This window comes from Theropithecus gelada, chromosome 2 (assembly GCF_003255815.1).
Source record: "Theropithecus gelada isolate Dixy chromosome 2, Tgel_1.0, whole genome shotgun sequence".
Classification (NCBI taxonomy): Eukaryota; Metazoa; Chordata; class Mammalia; order Primates; family Cercopithecidae; genus Theropithecus; species Theropithecus gelada.
In genome coordinates this window covers 97,312,805-97,333,653 of record NC_037669.1, presented here as the reverse complement: position 1 = coordinate 97,333,653, position 20,849 = coordinate 97,312,805, and the positions used below count along the sequence as shown (strand labels likewise).

Sequence of the window (20,849 nt, the reverse complement as noted above, 5' to 3'; positions counted from 1 at the left end):
TTTAGTCATTGACTGATCTTGCGCTAACCTTGCAATTTTATGATTATTGACCTCTGTTGCATTTATTCTAAAGCCCCCCCAAAATTATCTAGCCATTTCGAACATCAATATTACACTGGTGTATTCACTGCTGTATGTACTGTTGTTCTTTGTTGCTGTTTAATGCTTTCATATTAGCAAATATGAAATTCTGTGGAAAAAAACCCTTTGATCTTAAACACACACACACACACACACACACACACACACCCCATTCTGTAGCAGGAAGCAAAATGCTTGTTCTTGAGAACTTTCCCATTGAGAATTTAGTAGAAGCAGGTATGTTCCTATCATTTTGATGTTTTTGTTAATGTTTCCAAACAATGTACTTTGAAATCAGAATCACTTCTTATCATTTTCATATACTTCTGATGCTCTTCATCACATTAGTGATCAGAAATGAGGTGTAATCCCCAACCCCTGCCCACAAGAACTAAGTAGGATCTTACTGTAAGTTGAAGGGAGTTCGGCCCTGACACATGGATTGTGCAAGAATGAACTGCTGTTGGGTTTGATTGACTGTCGATGGATTGTGGTGTATCTGAAGGCTACTGAATGCAACTTACAATGCTTAATAAAAATCTTTATTCTTTTAGTATATATATATAAAAAAAGAAAGTGAGTACCTCTTTTGATTTTTTTTTTTTTTTGGCCTCAATCTTAGTCCTGCTTCTGTTTAAAAGCCTTTTAAAAGACAAAAATACTATCCACATTCTTTGCCCCATTTTCTTTTCTTTTTTAAAACATCTATTTTTCTTGCTACCAGCACAATCTGCCACCAGGTAGGTTTTTTTTTTGTTTTGTTTTGTTTTTTTTGAGACGGAGTCTGACTCTGTCGCCCAGGCTGGAGTACAATGGCCTAATCTTGGCTCATTGCAAACTCCACCTCCCAGGTTCAAGTGATTCTCCTACCTCAGCCTCCCGAGTAGCTGTGATTACAGGCGCCCACCAACATATCTGGCTAATTTTTGTATTTTTAGTAGAGATGGGGTTTTGCCATTTTAGCCAGGCTGGTCTTGAACTCCTGACCACAGGTGATCTGCCCGCCTCGGCCTCCCAAAGTGCTGGAATTACAGGTGTGAGCCACTGTGCCCAGCCTAGGTAGGTTTTATTTATTTATTTTTAAAACTTTTATTTTAAGTTCAGGGGTACATGTGCAGGTTTGTTATACAGGTAAATTGTGTGTCATGGGTGTTTAGCGTACAGATGATTTTGTCACCCAGGTAATAAGCATAGTACTCGAGAGGTAGTTTTTCGATCCTCTCCCTCCACCTTCAAGTAGGCCCCTGTGACTGACCGTTGTTCCCTTCTTTGTGCGGCCCCTGTGATTCCTTTCTTTGTGTCCATGTGTACTCAATGTTTAGCTCCCACTTATAAGTGAGAACATGTGGTATTTGGTTTTCTGTTCCTGAGTTAGTTTGCTTAGGATTATGGCCTCCAGCTCCATCCATGTTCTTTGCCCCATTTTCTGTTGGGTTGTTGGTCTTTTTCTTAATGATTTTAAGAGCTTTTTATAGATTAAGGAACTTAGCCCTTTGTTTTCCATTGTAGTATATAATATTTCCCTTAGATTGTCATTAAGCTTTGTTTGTAGTCTTTTTGCAGTGCAGAAAGTTTTAAAAATGTACATTGTTAAAATGACCAGGCTTTTCTCTGATTTCTAGGTTCATGTGTTATATTTTAAAAGGCTATTCTCATTTCAGGGTTATTTTTAAAATTCTCTCATGTTTTTGATATATCTCTGATCCATCTGGAAGTTATTTTGGAGTAAGGGATAAGGTATAAAACAACTGTTTTTTTTTTTCAGATGGCAACCCAAATGTCCCAGTGACATTTGTTGAATAATCAATCTTTCCCTCAACTTGAAAGGCTACCTTTACCATAGAGCCAATTTCCATACGTATATAGGTCTATTTCTGGACTCTTTTCTGTTCCAGCAAAGGGTCTATTTATATGCCAGAGTCACACTGTTTGAATTACTGAGCTTTATATTTTATGTTAATAACTAGTAGGACTTGGTCCTTCTCACTGCTCTTTTTTAGAATTTTTTTGATATTCTTGTATACTTTTTTGCTTGTTACTTCCTTCCCCTTCCCAGATCCTTTTGAGATTTTCTTGAAATCAAGTTGAGTTTTTGTGGATTAATATAGAGAGCGTTTACATCCTGAAATACAGTCACTCTAGCCGAGAACAGGTTATGCCTCTCCATCTGTTCACGTTCCTCAGAAGCATTTTGATGTTTTCTTCAGCTGGGTCTTCACTTTCAGGTTGGGTTATTCCTGGGCATTTTGTCTTCTTGTGGCTATTGGAAATAGGACCTTTTCTTTCATTACATGTTCTGGCTGGTAGCTCTTTGTTCATATTTAAGCTATTTCTTCTGCATATTAACTTTGCCACCATCCACCTTCTGACTTCATCTTGCTTTTATTTTTTTTTAAATTTTTTAATTTTTATTTTTTTGAGACGGAGTCTCGCTCTGTAGCCCAGGCTGGAGTGCAGTGGCCGGATCTCAGCTCACTGCAAGCTCCGCCTCCTGGGTTCACGCCATTCTCCGGCCTCAGCCTCCCGGGTAGCTGGGACTACAGGTGCCCGCCACCTCGCCCGGCTAGTTTTTTGTATTTCTTAGTAGAGACGGGGTTTCACCGTGTTAGCCAGGATGGTCTCGATCTCCTGACCTCGTGATCCGCCCGTCTCGGCCTCCCAAAGTGCTGGGATTACAGGCTTGAGCCACCGCGCCCGGCCCATCTTGCTTTTAATGTTTGCTCAGTTTATCCTCTTGGGCTTCCCCTGCATACCATCATTTCATCTGTAACAAATTGGATTCTATCTTTTCATTTCCTCCTTCTTACTCTTACCTCATTACATTTACTGGTGTCACAGAGCAATGGTAAATATTAATGGAATGATGGACATGATATGTTTCTTACAGATTTGGGACAATTTCTAGTGTTTCACCATTAAACAGAATGCTGGCTTTTGACCAAAGACGTGATGAATTATTCATTATTCCTGCTTTATTAAGAGTTTTTCAGGCCAGGTGCAGTGGCTCACGCCTGTAATCCCAGGACTTTCCATCCTGAAGGCCCCAGGCCTGTGACTCTTCCCAGTTTGGGGAAGCGTCTCTGTGCTGGGGGCATGGGCCACCAGGGACTGGCAGGTTGCTCTTCTGGACTCTATCAGACCCAGATCAGGCACTGCTTGAGGAACCCTCTTGGCCCCAGAGACATGACATGTTTCTTACAGATTTGGGACAATTTCTAGTGTTTCACCATTGAACACTATGCTGGCTTTTGACTGAAGATATGAGGAATTATTCATTATTGCTACTTTATTAAGAGTTTTCAGGCCATGTGCAGTGGCTCACGACTGTAATTCCAGTTTGAGTGGGCCAGGTGGGAGGACTGCTTGAGCCCAGGAGCTCAAGACAAGCCTGGGCAACATAGGGAGACCTTGTCTCTAAAAAAAAAAAAAAAATTAAAAATTAAAAATTAGCCAAGCATGGTGGCATGCACCTGTAGTTACAGCTACTCAGGAGACTGAGGGGGAAGGATCTCTTGGGCTTAGGAGCTGGCAGTTGCAGTGAGCTGTAATCACGCCACTGCACTCCAGCCTGGGTGACAGAGCCAGACCCTGTCTCTAAAGAAAACAAAAACGAAAAAAGAGTTTCATTGTCAGGAATGGATGTGTAATTTTATCAAACGCCTTTTGGGTATCGTGGAAGAGGTCACCATATTTTCCCCCCTAATTATTAAAGTGGGGACCTTTTGTGACAGTGTTCCAATGGTGATTCATCTTAGCTTTCCTGGTCAGAACCTACTTTGCTGTGGTGGATTCATCTTTTAACAGCTGCTGGGTTTTGTGTTGATGTTTAAAATTTAGGAGGCTCCACAGATGTCTTTTTAGATAAGCCGTAGTCCTTCTCAATCCAGCTCCTCAAAGCCCATCAGGTGGCCTATTCACTGGCTTCCAAAGATGGTGCTGAGACTTCTGGCCTCGGGGTTTGGGCAGATGAAGCAGTCTAGATGTTCCCTCCCTGGAGCTTCCAGGGAAGATGCCGTGTATGTGGAAAGGCAAGGAGCACAGCAAGGTGAGTCTTTAGAGGAGAGTGAGAGTCAGTGCCGAGTAACTCCCTCCTCTTCCACACTCTGACCTTCCCAAAGCCTCACCAAATTCTTCAACAGCCAGCCAGCCAGTATGGGAGCAGCCTGCCACCCTCCTTGGAGAGAGGTTTTGGAGTATGGGAAGGGGAGTTGGCTCTCCTCCTGCCTCCAACTATGCTGCAACTCTCTGACCCCCAGGCAGTGAGCCTGCCTAGCCAGCAGCCACCCTTTCCACCGTGAAGGTCCCAGGCCTGTGACTGCTCCCAGTTTGGGGAAGCATCTCTGCTCTGGGGGCATGGGACACCAGGGACAGCAGATGGCTCTTCTGGACTCTACCAGACCCAGATCAGGCACTGCTTGAGGAACCCGAGTCTTGGCCCCAGAGCCTTCACCCTGTACCTTCCCACCCCCACAGCTGGACCTGGTATCCCTCCTTGGCAGACTGCAGTATCTTGTCCCATGCAGATGTCCTGTTTGGGAGGTCACAGAGGCAATGACCCTACTATATCCTTCATGCTGGCAGCCAGTCATGCGCTTCAATTTGTTCTTGCATCCAAAAACCTTCAACTAAGTCTCTGGTTATGACAAACATGTTCTGGGGGCTGGATCACATTACTCAGCATTTGTGACTCATTATTCAGCCTCATCTTTGAAATGGGAACAATAACAGTATCTATCTCTTGGCTGCTAGCAGGGGTCAAATGACTTGTGATAGGTAAAGCACTAAGGATAATTCCTGGCACAGAGTAAGGGCATTACAATGGCTTAACTAAAATTAAACAAAAACTTCAGTCCACACGATTATGTAACACTGCCAGAAAACCTAAACTCTAAAGGTTTATCATTTTTTCTTGGTAACTCTTCATTTTTTCAAAAAGGGGAAAAGAATCAAATCTTGAAGGAATATGGGAATGAAAGTTAAGCTTGGTCTTGTTTGGCTGCTAGTCTTCTACTGTTTAAACCTAATTTCTCTTCTGTAGAAAAAGCCAACCAGACAGCACGGCAGAATAATCAAACTGGCAAGTGTGCCAGCCAAGCCCTCACTGTGAAACATTCAAATGGGTGTAGATTCTGGGAAGCCAGCACTGCACGCATCATATGGGCCAGTATTTCTTGTAGCTTCCTCTGGAAATAAATGCTGCTGCAAGTTTAAATCTGCATAGAAAGGCCTTGAGACGGGAGCAGGGAGGGTTTGGTGGGAGCAAGGTGGTTTGGCTGGCCACGCAGCTGGTGTGAAGCAAAATCCAGAGCCGTTATTGCACTTCAGGCTTGCTAGAGCTGTCCTGACATTTGCTCTCCTGGCCCAAGGTAATTCAGCTGGTGGGTTTCTGTCTCACAGATATGTCCATGCTCCAAACACTAGACTTGTGCATGGAAGAGATACTAGACCATCATAACTTCCTTTATGTCAGACTCTGGTTCTCAGGCCTGTAGTGCTGGGTGAGTGGGGGGTGAGGCCAGCACTTTTTAGGAGAGAACCACTGGCCTGTCCCCTCCAGGGCCAGAGACTTCTGGGAACTCTCCATAACATCTGCCTCCTGGATTACATCCTGTGTGATCCTCAACACGGCCCCATGGGAGTATCACCTCCCCATTTTGTTGATGAAAAAACTGAGGCATGGCAAGATGAGCAATTTTCTGAATTCACACAGCCAGGACATAGTGGAGGCAGTATTCATCCCCAAATTCATCTGAACTTCAAACTGGGGGTCACAAACTAAACCATGGCCCACAATGCCGCCAAATTTACTCCTCACCTGTTTGTAGAATGGTTTAGAATGATTTTAGCACTTTTAAGTGGTTAAAAAAATTGAAAGAATAATATTGTGGGACATCTAAATTTATATGAAATTCAATTTCAGTGCACATAAGGTTTTGCCTGTGTTCCAATATGTTGGTAGAAGAGCTGAGGCAGGACTGGCTTGTCTGTCATAATATAAAAGAGTCTTGGAAGATGTCCTGGGTCCAGGGTCTAAAACCCCTCATGGCCTTTGGGACACCAAGCTCTGTGCCAAAGGGTGGAAGGGGAAGGGGTGATCACACCCAACACCAGGCCGTGGGGGCTACAAAGTCCGGCGGAGTCAAAGCAATGAGAAAAGACAAGTTAAGAGGGCATAAGGTGGGTCCAGGGGGCCAACGCTGGTATGGAGGCTGTGAAGGCCCTGAGCTCTGGGAGCCCACACTATTTATTGGTGATCAAACAAAGAAGCAGATGGTGAAGACATTGAGGATGTGGGGGTAAACAGGTGAGGGCGTGAGGATGTGGGGGTAGAAATGTAGCGGTGCATCAAGAATAGCTGTGATGGTTTAGCATTTTCTTTGACACATATAGAATATACTCTGCTGCTTGAGATAATGGAGAGGATGTTTACAAGCCTGGGAGAGCAACCAACAAGTCTGTGCATATTGCAGAGGCTACAAGGAGTTTTATGCCCTGAGCCCTGGATTCCATCCAAGTCATGAGGGGTTTTATGCCCTGGGCTTAGATTTGTGGTGCGGCAGGGTAGCCTTCCACCCTTTGACATAGAGCTTGGTGTTCCAAAGGCCACGAGGAGTTTTAGACCCTGGACCCCGGACATCTTCCAAGACTCTTTCATATTATGACAGACAAGCCAGTCCTGCCTCAGCTCTTCTACCAACATATTGGAATATAGCCATGCCTATTTGTTTATGTATTATCTATAATATATAAGATATGCACTACAGTGGCAGACTTAAGTAGTTATGACAGAGACTGTATGGCCTTCAATGCCTAAAATATTTACTCTCTGGTCCTTTATAGAGAAGTTTTCTGATCTCTACAGTAAACCACTGTGTTGGTAGCCTCTGGTGACTCTTGCTAAGGATGGGGTGCATATGAAAGCATGGAGTAGGCTCATATATGGGTGGTGATGTGGTTTGACTGTGTCCCTACCCAAAATCTCGTCTTGGATTGTAATCCCCATAATCCCCACATGTCCAGGAAGAGACCAGGTGGAGGTAACTGAATCATGGTGGTGGTTTCCTCAATGCTGTTCTCGTGATAGTGAGTTCTCATGAGATCTGATGGTTTTATAAGTGCCTGGTAGTTCCTCCTGCATTCATTCTCCTTCCTGCCACCTTGGGAAGAAGGTTTCTTGCTTTCCCTTCACCTTCTGCCATAATTGTAAATTTCCTGAGGCCTCCTCAGACATGCAGACCAGTGAGTCAATTAAATCTCTTTCCTTTATAAATTACTCAGTCTTGGGCAGTTGTTTACAGCAGTATGAAAATGGACTAATACAGTAAATTGGTACCACAAAGAGGGAGGTACTGCTATAAAGGTACCTAAAAATGTGGAAGTGACTTTGGAACTGGGAAACAGGCAGAAGTTGGAACAGTTTGGAGGGCTCAGAAGAAAACAGGGAGATGTGGGAAAGTTTGGAACTTCCTAGAAACTTGTTGAATAACTTTGAACAAAATGCTGATAGTGATATGGACAATGAAGTCCAGGCTGAAGTGAACTCAGATGGAGATGAGAACTTGTTGGGAACTGGAATAAAGGTGATTCGTGCTATGCTTTAGCAAAGAAACTGGCGGCATTTTGCCCCTGCCCTAGAGATGTGTGGAACTTTGAACTTGAGAGAGATGATTTAAGGTATCTGGCAGAATAAATTTCTAAGCAGCAAAGCATTCAAGATGTGACCTGGATACTCTTAGAAGCATTCAGTTTTTTGCATTCACAGAGATGGTTTGGAATTGGAACTTATGATTGAGATGGAATCAGAGCATAAAAGTTCGGAAAATTTGCAGCCTGATGATGTGGTAGAAATGAAAAACTCATTTTCTGGGGAGAAATTCAAGCTGGCTGCAGAAATTTGCATAAGTAACGAGGAGCCAAATGTCAATGCCAAGATAATGGAGAAAATGTTTCCAAGGCATGTCAGAGGTCTTCACAGCAGCCCTCCCATCACAGGTCCAAAGGCCTGGGAGGAGGAAACGGTTGTGTGGGCCGGGTCCAGGGCCTTGCTGCTTTGTGTAGTCTTAGGACTTGGTGCCCTCCATCCCAGCTGCACCAAAAAGGGGCCAAAGTACAGCTCAGGCCGTTGCTTCAGAGGGTACAAGCCCCAAGCCTTATTGGCTTCCACATGGCGTTGTGCCTGTGGCTACACAGAAAACAAGACTTGAGCTTTGGGAACCTTCACCTGTATTTCAGAGGATGTATGGAAACACCTAGATGTCCAGGCAGAAGTCTGCTGAAGGGGTGGAACCCTCATGAAGAACCCCTGCTAGGGCAGTGTGGAAGGGAAATGTGGAGTCAGAGCCCCTACATGGAGTCCCCAGTGGGGCACTGCCTCATGGAGCTGTGAGAAGAGGGCCACCATCCTCCAGACCCCAGAATGGTAGATACACTGACAGCTTGTACTGTTGCACTTGGAAAAGCTGCAGACACTCAATGCCAGCCAGTGAAAGCAGTCGGGAGGGGTCTCTACCCTACAGGGCCAGAGCTGCCCAAGACTGGGAGACCATCTCTTGCATCAGCATGAGAACAGACTAATACAGGCGGTATGACACTAGCTTTAGTGATTTAAAATGAACTGGAAGGCTGTGAGGTCTCTGGTGGTATGCTGCAGGGCTCTCTAACCCTGTCCTAGCCAACATTTTTATTAGTAGCCTGAATGAGGACACTGGGCTGTAGGGGACCCAGCCAGTCTCTTGTAGTCCTTCCTCACAGAGCCCTGATTTGATTCACCTTCCACCTATTCCTGGATTCAGAGGCAATGGGTTCAAGGATCAGTGCATTAACATCTTCCACTGAGTGCTATTGGTCCAAGAATGTGTGCCTCTTAATTTGGCTGAAGGGAAGGCCTTCTATTCCATGGTTGTTGAGGGGAGAGATTCCTTCTCTCTCTCCCCTTCTCTCATACTCTTTTTCTTTCTCTCCTGCTGGACAGGAACAAGGAAACATATTCCCACAGCACCTACCTGCAGGCATCCTAAGACAACAATGGGATGCTGTTAACATTGTGGGTGGTATGTGGAGGGCAGAAAGCAACCCAAGTCCTTATCATGACAATATGGAGCTGCTAAATCCACCCAGCCTGCCTTTCCTCAAGACTTCCTTCTGTAGATAATCTCAATCTTCCTTGTGGTTTAAGCCATTTTGAGTCAGGTTTTCTGTTACTTGTGGCTGAAAATACTCCCATTGGTATAGTAGCTTACTGGTCTGGCTGGCACATAACCTAAAATTGGCAGGGGAAGGAAAAGCAAATGAATGTGACAACAAAACCATCGAAAAAATATTCAATGGGTTGCAATGAAAGATTAAAGGAGGAAATGGAATAGTGTTAAATGCAAAGTCTTCTACTGAGGGCCTGTGAGTCAGTGGTATAAATGCAGGTTAATGAAGCCCTGGCTGAATGGACATATATGAGAGAGAGACTTGCTAATTTTGGACATGCAAAATATGTGTCAACAATATGATGAGATTGGCAAAGACGCAAATCTAGTCTTAACATCTGGAATCAGGGAGGCAATGTTTCTGTACTACTCTATAACTTGATTCTCTGCTGTTGTGTCCAGTGCTAGGTACTAAAGTATGACAAGAATACTGACCAACAAGAGCTTGGACATGTGACAGCAATAGAGACTGTGATGGGTTTCTATCTAGGTTTGAGGTCCCCAGAAAGAGACTCTGACTAGAATTTGAATAGAGCAATTTATTTGGGAGGTGGTCCTAGGAAACCTGGTGAGCAAATGGGGAAGTGAAACAGGGAAGGAAGAAAAGCTAATGAAGGGTACAGTAAAGGGCAGGCTGCCACATGAGCAAGTGAGGCTGAACCCAGATGAGGGCCCTTGACAGACTTTGTAGAACACTGCTGTAGGGTATCATTCCCCTGGGAGGTGAGGGGCTATGATATTTGTACACTAACTGCCATAAGTCATTGGTTGAAGCTTGCTCCTGGGAGCATTGATTTTCCAGCACTTTCAGCCTACTGCATGGGTAGGTTAAGCCTGTTATGGGCAAGAGTACCTCTACATATGGGCACTGTATGGTTGGGACCTTCTGTAGGTGAGCCCTAGGTTCATGGGTTGGGGGCATCAAAAACATCTACCATAGTTTCAGAACCCAAGTGTGTTTTAACCTGGAAGAAGGAAAATTCAGGGGGTGCATCACTTGAAGGGAGTTTGATTCCAAGCAACAGAGACTAACTCTGATTAACATAAGCAAGGAAAGAATCTGTATTTGGTAAGACATTAAGGGCTTCAAGGAATGGAAGAAAAAGGCCTGGGAAGCCTGAAGAGTCAGGGGAAAGATGGAGGGTATATGGTTAGAGGAGCTTGGACCCCATCTTCACTTCATGGCTGGATATGCAGGGTACTTGGATTGATGATGCCACCAGACTGTATCTAGCAGGGAAGATTGGTTCTCTTATAGGAAAACCAGGAACTCTAATGAGCGGTGTGCATGCCAATATATTTAGAGGGAAATTTCTAATGTCTGCAACTTACTTTGAAATGCATAAAAAATAAGAAATAAGATGATTTAATGAATGGATATAGAGATGTATCGATGGTTAGATATGTCATAAAATAAGTAAAATATTCATGGTAGAATTTTGGTGATGGGTATATGGGTATTCACCATAAAATTATTTCAAATTTGCTGTATGTTTGGAATTATTCATAATAGGGTATTAGAGGAAAGAAGGAAAATTGGGTATTGGTTACCCAAAGTTCAGGAGGCCAAAGCAGTAAAGAGGGTCCTCCTCAGGAAGTCTTGCTAATTGGCTCACTGCATAAACAGGGCTGTGGTTCTTTGCCAAGCTGGACCAATCTTCTGGACTTTGTGCATTGGCCTCTGTGCATAAACTTGCTTTTTTACCAGAATCAGTGGATATATTTAATCCATTTGGTCTACTGCTACTAATGTGGCCTCACAGAAATGCCCTCAGCCTGTCTAGACCTGAGGTGTGATTTCTCCGTTTTCAACTGTATAAAACAGAGAAAATAATGTTTGGGGACAGTACTTGGGACTATTGAATGCTGTCTCATTTCTCAACATCTGGTTTTATGAGATTATTGGTGACTAGGACTATAGTTATATTCTTGTTGGTTGCACTGGGATAACCATTAACATCTGGATTTATAACAATCTAGGTCAGATTACCAGCAATTTAATAATGTAAAAAGACCTTCTTTCTATATAAATCTGTTCCCCTCCCACTTTTATGCTATTCTTGTCACAAATTACATCTTTATACATTTTCTGCCCATCAGCATAGATTATAATTATTGCTTTAAGCAGTTGTTTTTTAAAATCAGAGAGGAAAAAAGAAGTCCAGACCAAAAAAAAAAATACATTTATACTGTCTTTTATGTTTATGTATACAGTTATCTTGAACAGAGCTTTTTAGTTCTTGATATTAATTCAAGTTACTACTTAGTATCCTTTCATTCATCCTGAAGGCCCCCTTTTAGTATTTCTTGTAGAACAAGCCTGCTGACAATAAATTCTGTTTTTGTTGTTCTGTTAATGTCTTCATTTATCCTTAATTTTTGAAGGATAGTTTTGCTGTATATAAAATTCTTGGTTGACTGACTCTCTTTTTTTAAATTTAATTTCAACACTTTGAATGTTGCTCCTCTGCCTTTTGGCCTCCATGGTTTTTGATAAATCTGATACCAAACCACTCTTTGAAATAATCCTTTTTATGTGATGAGTGACTTCTCTCTTGCTGCTTTTAGGATTCTCTCTCTGTCTTTGGTTTTTGACAGTTTTATTCTAGGTGTAGGTCTCTTTCAGTTTATATTAATGGAGTTCACTGGACCTCTTGGATGTGTAGATCAATGCTTTTCACCAAATTTGGGGAGGTTTTGTACATTAATTCTAATATTATTTTCACATCCTCCTCCCTTCCTTTTAAAAGTCCTCTTATATATATGTTGGTACACTTAATGGTATTACATGGGTCTCTGAGGCACTGTTTATTTTTCTTCATTTTTTTCTTCTTATTCCTCATACTTGATAATCTCAGTTGACCTATCTTCAAGTTTTCTGATTTGTTCTTCTGCCTGCTCATAACTGCTGTTTGATCCTCTCAGTGAATTTTTAAAAGTTGTAGTACTTTTCAACTCCATAATTTATATTTGGTTTCTCTTTATAATTTCTATCTCATTATTCATGTAGTCTATATGGTGAGGTATCATTCTCATACTTTACTTCTCTAGGCCTGATTTCCTTTAGTTCTTTGAACATATGTAAAATAGCTAATTTAAATTTTTTCTCCAACATCTGGGCTTCCTCAGGAACAATTTTGATTGATTGCCTTTTTTCATGCATATTGGCCATACTTTGTTTCTTTGACTGTCTCATATTTTTTGTTGAAAACTGAGTATTTAAATAATATAAGATGGCCACTCTGAAAATCAGATTCTTCTTTTCCCCAGGATTTTTGTTGTTGCTGTTTGTTGTAGTTTTTTTCATTTGTAGTTATTTTCTTTGTTATTTGCTTGTTTTATTTTTATGAACAAATTCTATATTCATCTGTATTCTTTATTGTATATGGCCACTGAAATTTCTGCTCAGTTGGTTCAGTGATCAGCTGATGATCAAGCAGATTTTCATGAATTTCTGGAGCCAGCAAGTCTCCTAGTGTTTGCCAAAGGGTCTGTGTGTGTGTGTGTGTTGAGGCATCTCCAACACGTATGTATGCAGTTGATAAATCTGCTTTTGCCTTCACTCATGCTTGTACAGTCTCAAGGTCAACCAGAGGTGAGAGCTTAGGGTCTTTTCAAGTTTTTCCTGAACATGTGCACAGTCCTACACATGTGCATGTGGACTTCCAGATTTCCAGGAACATACTGGAGCTTTTCACAGCCCCTTGGACATTTCATTTCTTATCTCTTCCTTTTTAAGCTTTTTGGTTAATCTATTGTTTGTCCCAACTGTTATCCATTGTCTCAGACAGCCATGCTCTTGAAACATTTGGCAGTAAATGTTTTCAACAAATGTCCTCTACCCGTCCAGGAGAAGGCTTTTAGTACTGGGCAACCAAAAAAACCATGCCTTTTAGTGGAGTTTACCAGGGAATCACCAGACAATTCAGATAATGACAATTTTCTTGAAATGAGGTCTGCTCTGCTCCCTTCATACTGAGTTTCCAAGTTCCCAGGCTGATGTCTTCCTCTCCAGTGGTGTTCCTAGGCTTTCTAATTCAGACTAGCCATTCTGCAAAGATGGGATCAGAGTGTCCAATCTAGGTCTTCCCCACAGCAGGCTCTTTCAGGAACTTAGTACATTTTGCAGCCTGAGAGTTAGATACCTATGTGATTCATTGTTCTGATTGGTAGATCCCAGAGGTCCTCAAGGCCTCCCCACTGACTTTCACCACCACCTGAGAGATTTAAGAAAACAACTAAAACCCCTGGTCCCATAACCTGTGGGGTTTGGAGCCCTTCCTAGGATTTGGATAAATCCCAAGTAGTGGATGGACTCCTTCTGTTTGATGTGCCATGAGCACCACCTTGACTTGCCCCACACCAAACCTGAACTCAAAGCTCAGCATCCACCAAACATTTCATAAGGGCAGCAGCTTCACTGCAGGATGGAGAACTTATGGGAGAGTACATCTCACAGCCCCAGCCTTCTGCTGCTCCCTGCTTCCCTTCACCTTCTCTATTCCTCTGTCCTCCCACTTCCACAGCAAGAAACTAACTTTTCTTCTTGTCCCATGCAAAGCAAGTCCTCCCACACCCAGACCTCCTGTAATTTCACCTTCTACCCTAAGCACTCGTCAAGGTATTGCATCAAACCAAGTTTCCTTTGTAAAAGGAAAATAGAATGAGTTTTCCCAGGCTTGCACATCCTGTGTGTGATGGTGATTCCCTGCTGCTCAGCCGCGCTCACTTCATCTTTCATCCACTCCCTAGCATCTCCCAACCCTTCTCCAGACCAGCTCCTCAGTTCGACTATTCTCCCTTTCCTGTCTTTCTCCCCACAGCAAACCCTCCCCTAACCATCCTCAGAGGACTCTACCAGTTCTGCTTGTATGCCTCTCCATCCTCAATCTCTTTGTCCTAGACACTTACAGCAGATGCTATCCTCATGTAGGTCAGGGCTGGGGCAGACCACGATTCTTCCTACTGCTGACTTGTAGGCTGTGACTTTCCTTCTGAAGAAAGCATCGCAGAAGCAACTGAGTGGGAAGCGTGATTCTAGGAATCCTCTGATCCACTCTAAAATGCTGTGGGTGTCATCTGTATGCATCTATTCAGGGGAAGGGTGGCAAAGCTCCTCAGAACTGACCGCACACCACATTGAGGATGCCCTCCTCTTTCCCCGGCTTGATTCAGGCCTGCTGCAGGGTGAAAGAGCTGTCCAGTTGGAGCTGTTGAGATGATCATTAAAGGACTTGCACCTCTAAAGAAAGGAGGAATCCCTGATGTAGCATTTGCTGCTTAAAGAAAAAATAGAGTGATGTAGAATCTCCCTGGGTAGACAGGCAGACGGTCAGCATTCGGAGCCCCAGTGGTGATAGGCTAGAGCTCAAGAGCAACAGTGTAGGTCAAGCTGTGGGCACTGGGTGAAAATCCACACTGGCCTGAGGCATGAGCAAACAGCTCCTGGTGTGCAGAGTGAGCTGGCCAGAGGAGGAAAGCGGAAGCCCCATTTAGTAATGACCAGCACAGAGAACCACTGAGAGTCACCCCTGCTGTGGCCCCAGCGTCATGTAGGAAACAGCAGGTCAGGTGGCCTCCGTGCTGTGCCTGGTGGAGGCAGGCCCCCTGCCCTGCCTCACCCTACCAAAGGCTGGGTGTCTCCACAGGTCCACGACCGCTTGGATCGCTACTGTTGTGGCTTCGAGCCTGAGCCCTCAGACCCCTGTGTAGAAGAGAGGCTCCGAGAGAAATGCCGGAACCCGGCCGAGCTGCGGCTGGTCCACATCCTGGTACGTCTCCACACCATCCCCTTGTCACCCCAGAACCAGGTCTTCCTGTGTCCTTCAGAAGATGCTAACAAGTTTCAAAAATCATTTGTTGCTGGGGTTTCCCAGTCTTGTTCTTTTCAGCAAAACCAGTTGTTTGAATATTTCCAGGAGTCTGCAATATGTAAACTGATAAAATGGAGCTTTAAGAATGTGCCTGAGGAGGAGTGTGGCATGAGGGCTGGAGCCCCGTTTTCACTGTCTCCACTGCCCCTAAGAGGCTCCAGAGAACAACTAGGGCTGCTGGAAGTAGAGTTTGAGAATGGTGTGTCTAGTCAACATCCTCGTTGTGCCAGTAAATGAGGAGTTGCAGTCTGGAGGGAAAGGAATCTCCAAGGCCATATGGTAGCAGCATTAGGGCATGAACCCAAGACCCCAGTGGCTCACAGGCTGCTGCTGCTCCTGTCAAAACTAGAGTCCAGGGTGGGAAGCAATGTGCTGTGGCCATCGGAGAGGGCAGAATAACCATTTCCTCTGCATAAGAAGCAAAGTGCTTCCCCCAGGGAAGGGCTTCTCTATCTTCTCCTGCAGTGAGGCATAGTGTCCCCACAGCCTCCCTTTCCTCTTGGAGGGTAGCTGTCAGCATGGTGTCCAGGGATGGGCTTCAGGGAGGCCACATCACCCAGAGGCCAGGATTGCTTAGTGGGGGTGCTGGCAATTCTCCTCCTCTACCCCCAGAGCCATCTCTCCTTTTCCCTTGTCAAAGGTAAATATCCACGGGAGGGACAAAGCTTTAATAGCCATTGTTTACCCCTGGTGAGCAGGCATTTCACAGATCTTTTAGGACAGCAGTTTCTAGAGGGAAGAGCCACCCAGCTTTGAGCAAAAAGTGATCCTGACATGTGGAGTGGGGTGAGAAAGGAGAAGAGGCAGAGAGAAGGGAAGCTGGGGTCCTGGAAACAGAAGTTCATAGCTTAAGCCTAGGCCGCTGGAGAGGATTGTGGGAAATGCCCATGGGCTTTTGGAGGCTATGTGGGAAAGGAGTGTGTGCGTGGGAGTGGGGACCAGAAGAGATGGTCTCCCATTCACAACCACACCATATTCTTTAAGGTACTAAAGAATTCTCCGGTGCTGATTTTGGTTTTCAAAATGTTTAGGAGCTGCTAAACTCTTCTGTAGAAACAGAGTGTGGTCACTGCTTTTCGAGGATAAAGGACATCTCTGTGTGCTCTCAGTGATGCTAAGGGGGATGCCCAGGTGCATAGGCACAGGTGGCACAAAGGGGTGACTGAGTGTGTACACATGGGAGCAGCACATGTGTGATGCCTCTCACAGCGATGGCCCTGAGGAGCAGGCTACCTCGGCACCTGCCGATTCCCACCTGTGCTCCTCACCCCTTCAGCCACCGAAACAGGATCAGTCCTTTGGCCTTGCAATTTAGCAGATGGTGCTCTGCCTTAGCCCTATGGGTCCAGGTTTGAAACAGCCCAGCTACTTACCAGCTGTGTGATTTTGTGCAAATTGCTTAACTTAAGGTGCCACCATTTCTGTAAAATAGGGCTAACACTAGTGCCCGCTTCCTAAGGTTACTGGGAGAATTAACTGACAGGATGCCTGGAAGCACTTAGCACAGTGCCCAGCATAGAGTAAGTGCTCAGCTGTGAGGACTGTTTGTTAGCATGGACTGTGGGACTGACAGCTCAGGGCTCTCAGCCCCTTAATCTTGACCAAGTCCATAGGTGCCAGCTGTAGCTGCACCCTTACCCACCTCTCTCTCTGTCCACCCTCTTCCCTGAGGTCCGGAGCAGCAATCCATCTCACCTGGTCTACATCGATAACGCCGGCAACCTTCAGCACCCTGAGGACAAGCTGAACTTTCGGCTGCTGGAGGGCATAGATGGGTGAGGGTCAAAAGGGTCGGGTGGAAGTTCACGGGACTGAGACCTGATGGCCTTGCTGCAAACCTTGGGACCTTGAACTATGGCCCTGAGAAGCCCACGGTCCATCAGACAAGCTGTTGGATCAGAACTTTAGGTGGTGGTGGGGAGCCCTGGGAAAGCTGAGAGGGGACACAGTTGGCAGGGCCTACCCCAATATCCAGAGGGCCTCCTGTGCCTGCAGAATACTAGCTGCATTGCTAGGGTGTGGAGAGGCTAGTCCTTCCCTTGTTCTGGGTGGGAGAGCTAGGCTGAAGAGTCTACCCTCCCTGCTCACTCTTGGCAGGCAGCTCTGCCTTCCCAGGATTTTTTCTGGCCCTGCATTTGCCAAATGGAGCCTGGGATAGCAGCATTTTTTCACCTGGCTTCTCTGTAGGATGGGACCCATCTGAAAGGTCTATCCCCTGCCTTCACAGCAGAGCTAGGCAAAGGGTCCTCTGTTAATGAGATAGCAGGTGCAGGCCTGGGGAGTTTGCAGGGTGACTTTGCCAGAGTTCCTCAACTGTGCAAGCTCTGGCCATCTGGCTTCACCTGTTATTGAAATTCTCTGAGATCACTGTTGCTTTTTCTTTCTGTTATGGGGTTCTGGGGCCTTCGCTCCAGGTTTCCTGAGTCTGCCGTGAAGGTTCTCGCATCAGGGTGTCTACAGAATATGCTGCTTAAGTCGCTGCAGATGGACTCCGTGTTCTGGGAAAGCCAAGGTGGGGCCCAGGGGCTGAAGCAGGTCCTCCAGACCCTGGAGCGGCGAGGACAGGTGCTGCTGGGACACATCCGAAAGCACAACCTCACACTCTTCAGGGACGAGGACCTGTGAGCCTCACACCAGCCCTGAGTCAATGAGCATCCATCCTGATGGCCACATTTTCTTGGGCTCAGTCATCTTGAGGACAAATGGGAAAAGCCAGAAGCCAGAGAGGCACAAGGATGTCATGGGATATTTCACCTGCCCGGGATGGTGGAGGTAGCATGGGGTTTTCAATCTCAGTGCATCCCTTTCTGCTTTCTCGGCTCTGGCTATTTATTCCCCTGCACCAACAAATACATTAAAAAATGTTCTGGAGCTGCTCAAGATACTGTAAAAATGTGTGATGCACGTGCATATGCAGAGCTGGAGAACTTTGTGTGTGTGTAGAGGTGTGTAGGTGTGGGTGGCATGTGTGCGTGCCTGCATGCAATACATGAGACAAACCCAATAAAGGTAAAATCTTCATAGAACTGCACTTGCAGCCCAGAGTTGCTCTGGCTGAAAGTAGACTCAGGTCTAATAAACGACACATAATGTGTTTGTCTTTATAGACTTTAACTTTTCAATTATTACTCAGTTATGTTTTTTGGTTTAAAAAATTATAAAAGTCTAAAAGTAATACATGCTCAGTAAAAACAAGTTCATAAATAATAGAAGCATATGACAAAAAGCATAAGTTCCACAAACTCTCTAGCAGTGTGTGTGTGTGTGTGTGTGTGTGTGTGTGTGTGTTATTCATGGTCGCACTACTTGCAAATTAAAAAATAAAAGTGTGCTCATGCTTTGTTTGTCAACTCACTATATTTTTACTTTATTAACTATATTCTGTATCAGCCATCTGATTTGACCCAATCTTTATTGGTGACTGCATGAAATTCCAAGGCAGGGATGTGTCATATTTTCTTTAGCTGGTCCCATAATCATGAACATTTAAGTAGCTCCAAGTTTTCATCAATTACAGACATTGCTGCCGTGAACATGACTGTGTGGCATGCAAATATTTCTGCGAGTCAGATTTCCGTAAGGGATTTCTGGGGCAAAGGGTATGGGCATTCAGTATTCTGAAAGAAACTGCCAAATTGCTGTCCGAAATGGTGGTGTCAATTTACATTTCTCCCAAGAGGGTAGGAGAGTGATTATTTTTCCACACCCTCACCAACACTTAACATTCTTAGACTTTTGGTTTTTAGGAGGAAAACCTATTTAAAAACTGCATTTCCTTAATCATGAATGAAGTCATCTTTCCACTTATTTGCCAGACATTTGTATTTTCTTTTCTGCATTGTCCTTTTCTTTTAAGATGCTTGCCCTTTGCTTGTTAATTTGTTGGAAATCTTTGACTCTAATGAGTGTAATCAATCTTTTCTCTGTTGACTTGGTGTAAATGTTTTCTTCCAGCCTATCATTTGTCTCTTAACTTTGTTTATAGTCTTTTGCCATGTGTAAAATGTTAATTTCCACGTAGTCAAATTTGTTTATCTTTCCCTTTAAGTCTTTTGAGTTTCATGCCTTCTTAGAAAGGTTGTCACCACTTCAAGATTATTGAAATAATCTCCTGTGTTTCTTCTAGTATTATATAATATTTCTTATATATTATGTAGTATTTACTATATATTTTCATATACTTCTTATATATTCCCTGTAAATTCATATATAAAACCTATATTTTATGTGGATTTAAGCAGAGAATGGTGTGAGTTAGGGATCTAACAAGTTTCATTTCCCTTCAAATGGATAGTTAGTTGCTATAACATTATTTCATAGTCTATTCTTTCTCTACTGCTGTGAAAGTATACTCTTATCAGATACTAGGTTCCCACATGCACGGAGGTCCATTTGTGAACTGTGTTCTGATATTATTTTTCAGTTCCTGCATTAGTATGACAGTGTTTTAATTAAAGTTACTTTATTCTTTTCTTTTTTGCTGTCTGGTAGACTGAGTTCCCATATTTTTCTTCTACTTTAGTTTTTTTCCTTTGCTATTTTTGTGCATTTGTCTTTCATGTGATAATGTCAATCTATGAAGCAATGCCACCCCTCTCCTATTATCCTCAAAGTCCCATTGGTGTTTTGGTTGTGATTATATTGAATTTATAATTAGTAGGAATCTGACTTATTTGAATATTGAGTGCTCTCATTCAGGTTTATCAATCCACCTATTCTTGGTTTATCAATCCACCTATTCTTTGATAATCTCTAGCAATATTTTTTTGTTTATTGAGACAGGGTCTCACTCTGTCACCCAGGCTGGAGTGCAGTGGCAAGATCTCAGCTCACTGCAGCCTCAGCCTCCCGGGCTCGGGTGATCCTCTCACCTCAGTCTCCTGAGTAGCTGGGATGGCAAGTGCACACCACCACGACCAGCTAATTTTTGTATTGTTTTGTAGAGATGGGATTTTGCCATATTGCCCAGGCTGGTCTTGAACTCTTGAGCTCAAAGCACCCGCCCATCCCAGCCTCCAAAGTGCTGGGATTACAGGCATGAGCCACTGAACTCTAGTAACATTTTAAAGATTTCTTTGACAAATAAGCTCATTTTAAAGTTAGCTTGTAATTTTTACTCCTATTGAGAATGAGTTCTTTTTCTTGATTAGATTTTTCTAGATAGACTTTTAGGTGCATATCTTATAGTTTTTAAGTAGAAAATAATACTTTCAAATAATGATAATTTTACATTTGTATTTCACAAGTGTGTTTGTGTACTCCTCTCATTTATTTATATTGTCTTATTACTTAGGTTGGGAGCTTTCTGGAGAGCAACAATAGTAGGCATCCACATCTTATTTCAGACTTTAATGGGAACACCTCTGTGGTTTCTACTAAGTTTTGTCAGGTTTAATGAAATCATTCTGATAAATATCTTTCATCAAGTTAAGGAAGTTTCTTTTTATTCTTAGCTTACTAAAATAATTTTTCAAAAATCAAGAATGGGGATTGAATTTTATTAAATGCCCTTTTCAATATATATTGGGCATTTAGTTTTTCTCCTTTATTTTCTAGTGCTGAATAATCTTTACATTCTCAGAATAAACCTATCTGGCTGAGGTATGTTAGTATTTTGGGGACTGCAGAATTTAACTTGCAAATATTTTATTTATAATCTTTGCATATACATTCATAAGGTTTTCTTTTTTGGGCACTC

At 43.6% G+C, this 20,849-nt stretch overlaps 1 protein-coding gene across 1 annotated transcript in view; it reads left to right on the top strand.

Moving 5' to 3' along the window:
- FAM198A (family with sequence similarity 198 member A) overlaps positions 1 to 19,108 on the top strand; it is a 79,983-nt gene extending 60,875 nt beyond the window's left edge. The window contains exons 3-5 of the mRNA XM_025375599.1: positions 14,927 to 15,049; positions 16,823 to 16,926; positions 17,566 to 19,108. Coding sequence (XP_025231384.1) covers positions 14,927 to 15,049; positions 16,823 to 16,926; positions 17,566 to 17,776 — 438 coding nt within the window. The 3' untranslated portion in view covers positions 17,777 to 19,108. The remainder of the gene's footprint in view (positions 1 to 14,926; positions 15,050 to 16,822; positions 16,927 to 17,565) is intronic.
- The last annotated feature ends 1,741 nt before the right edge of the window (positions 19,109 to 20,849 follow it).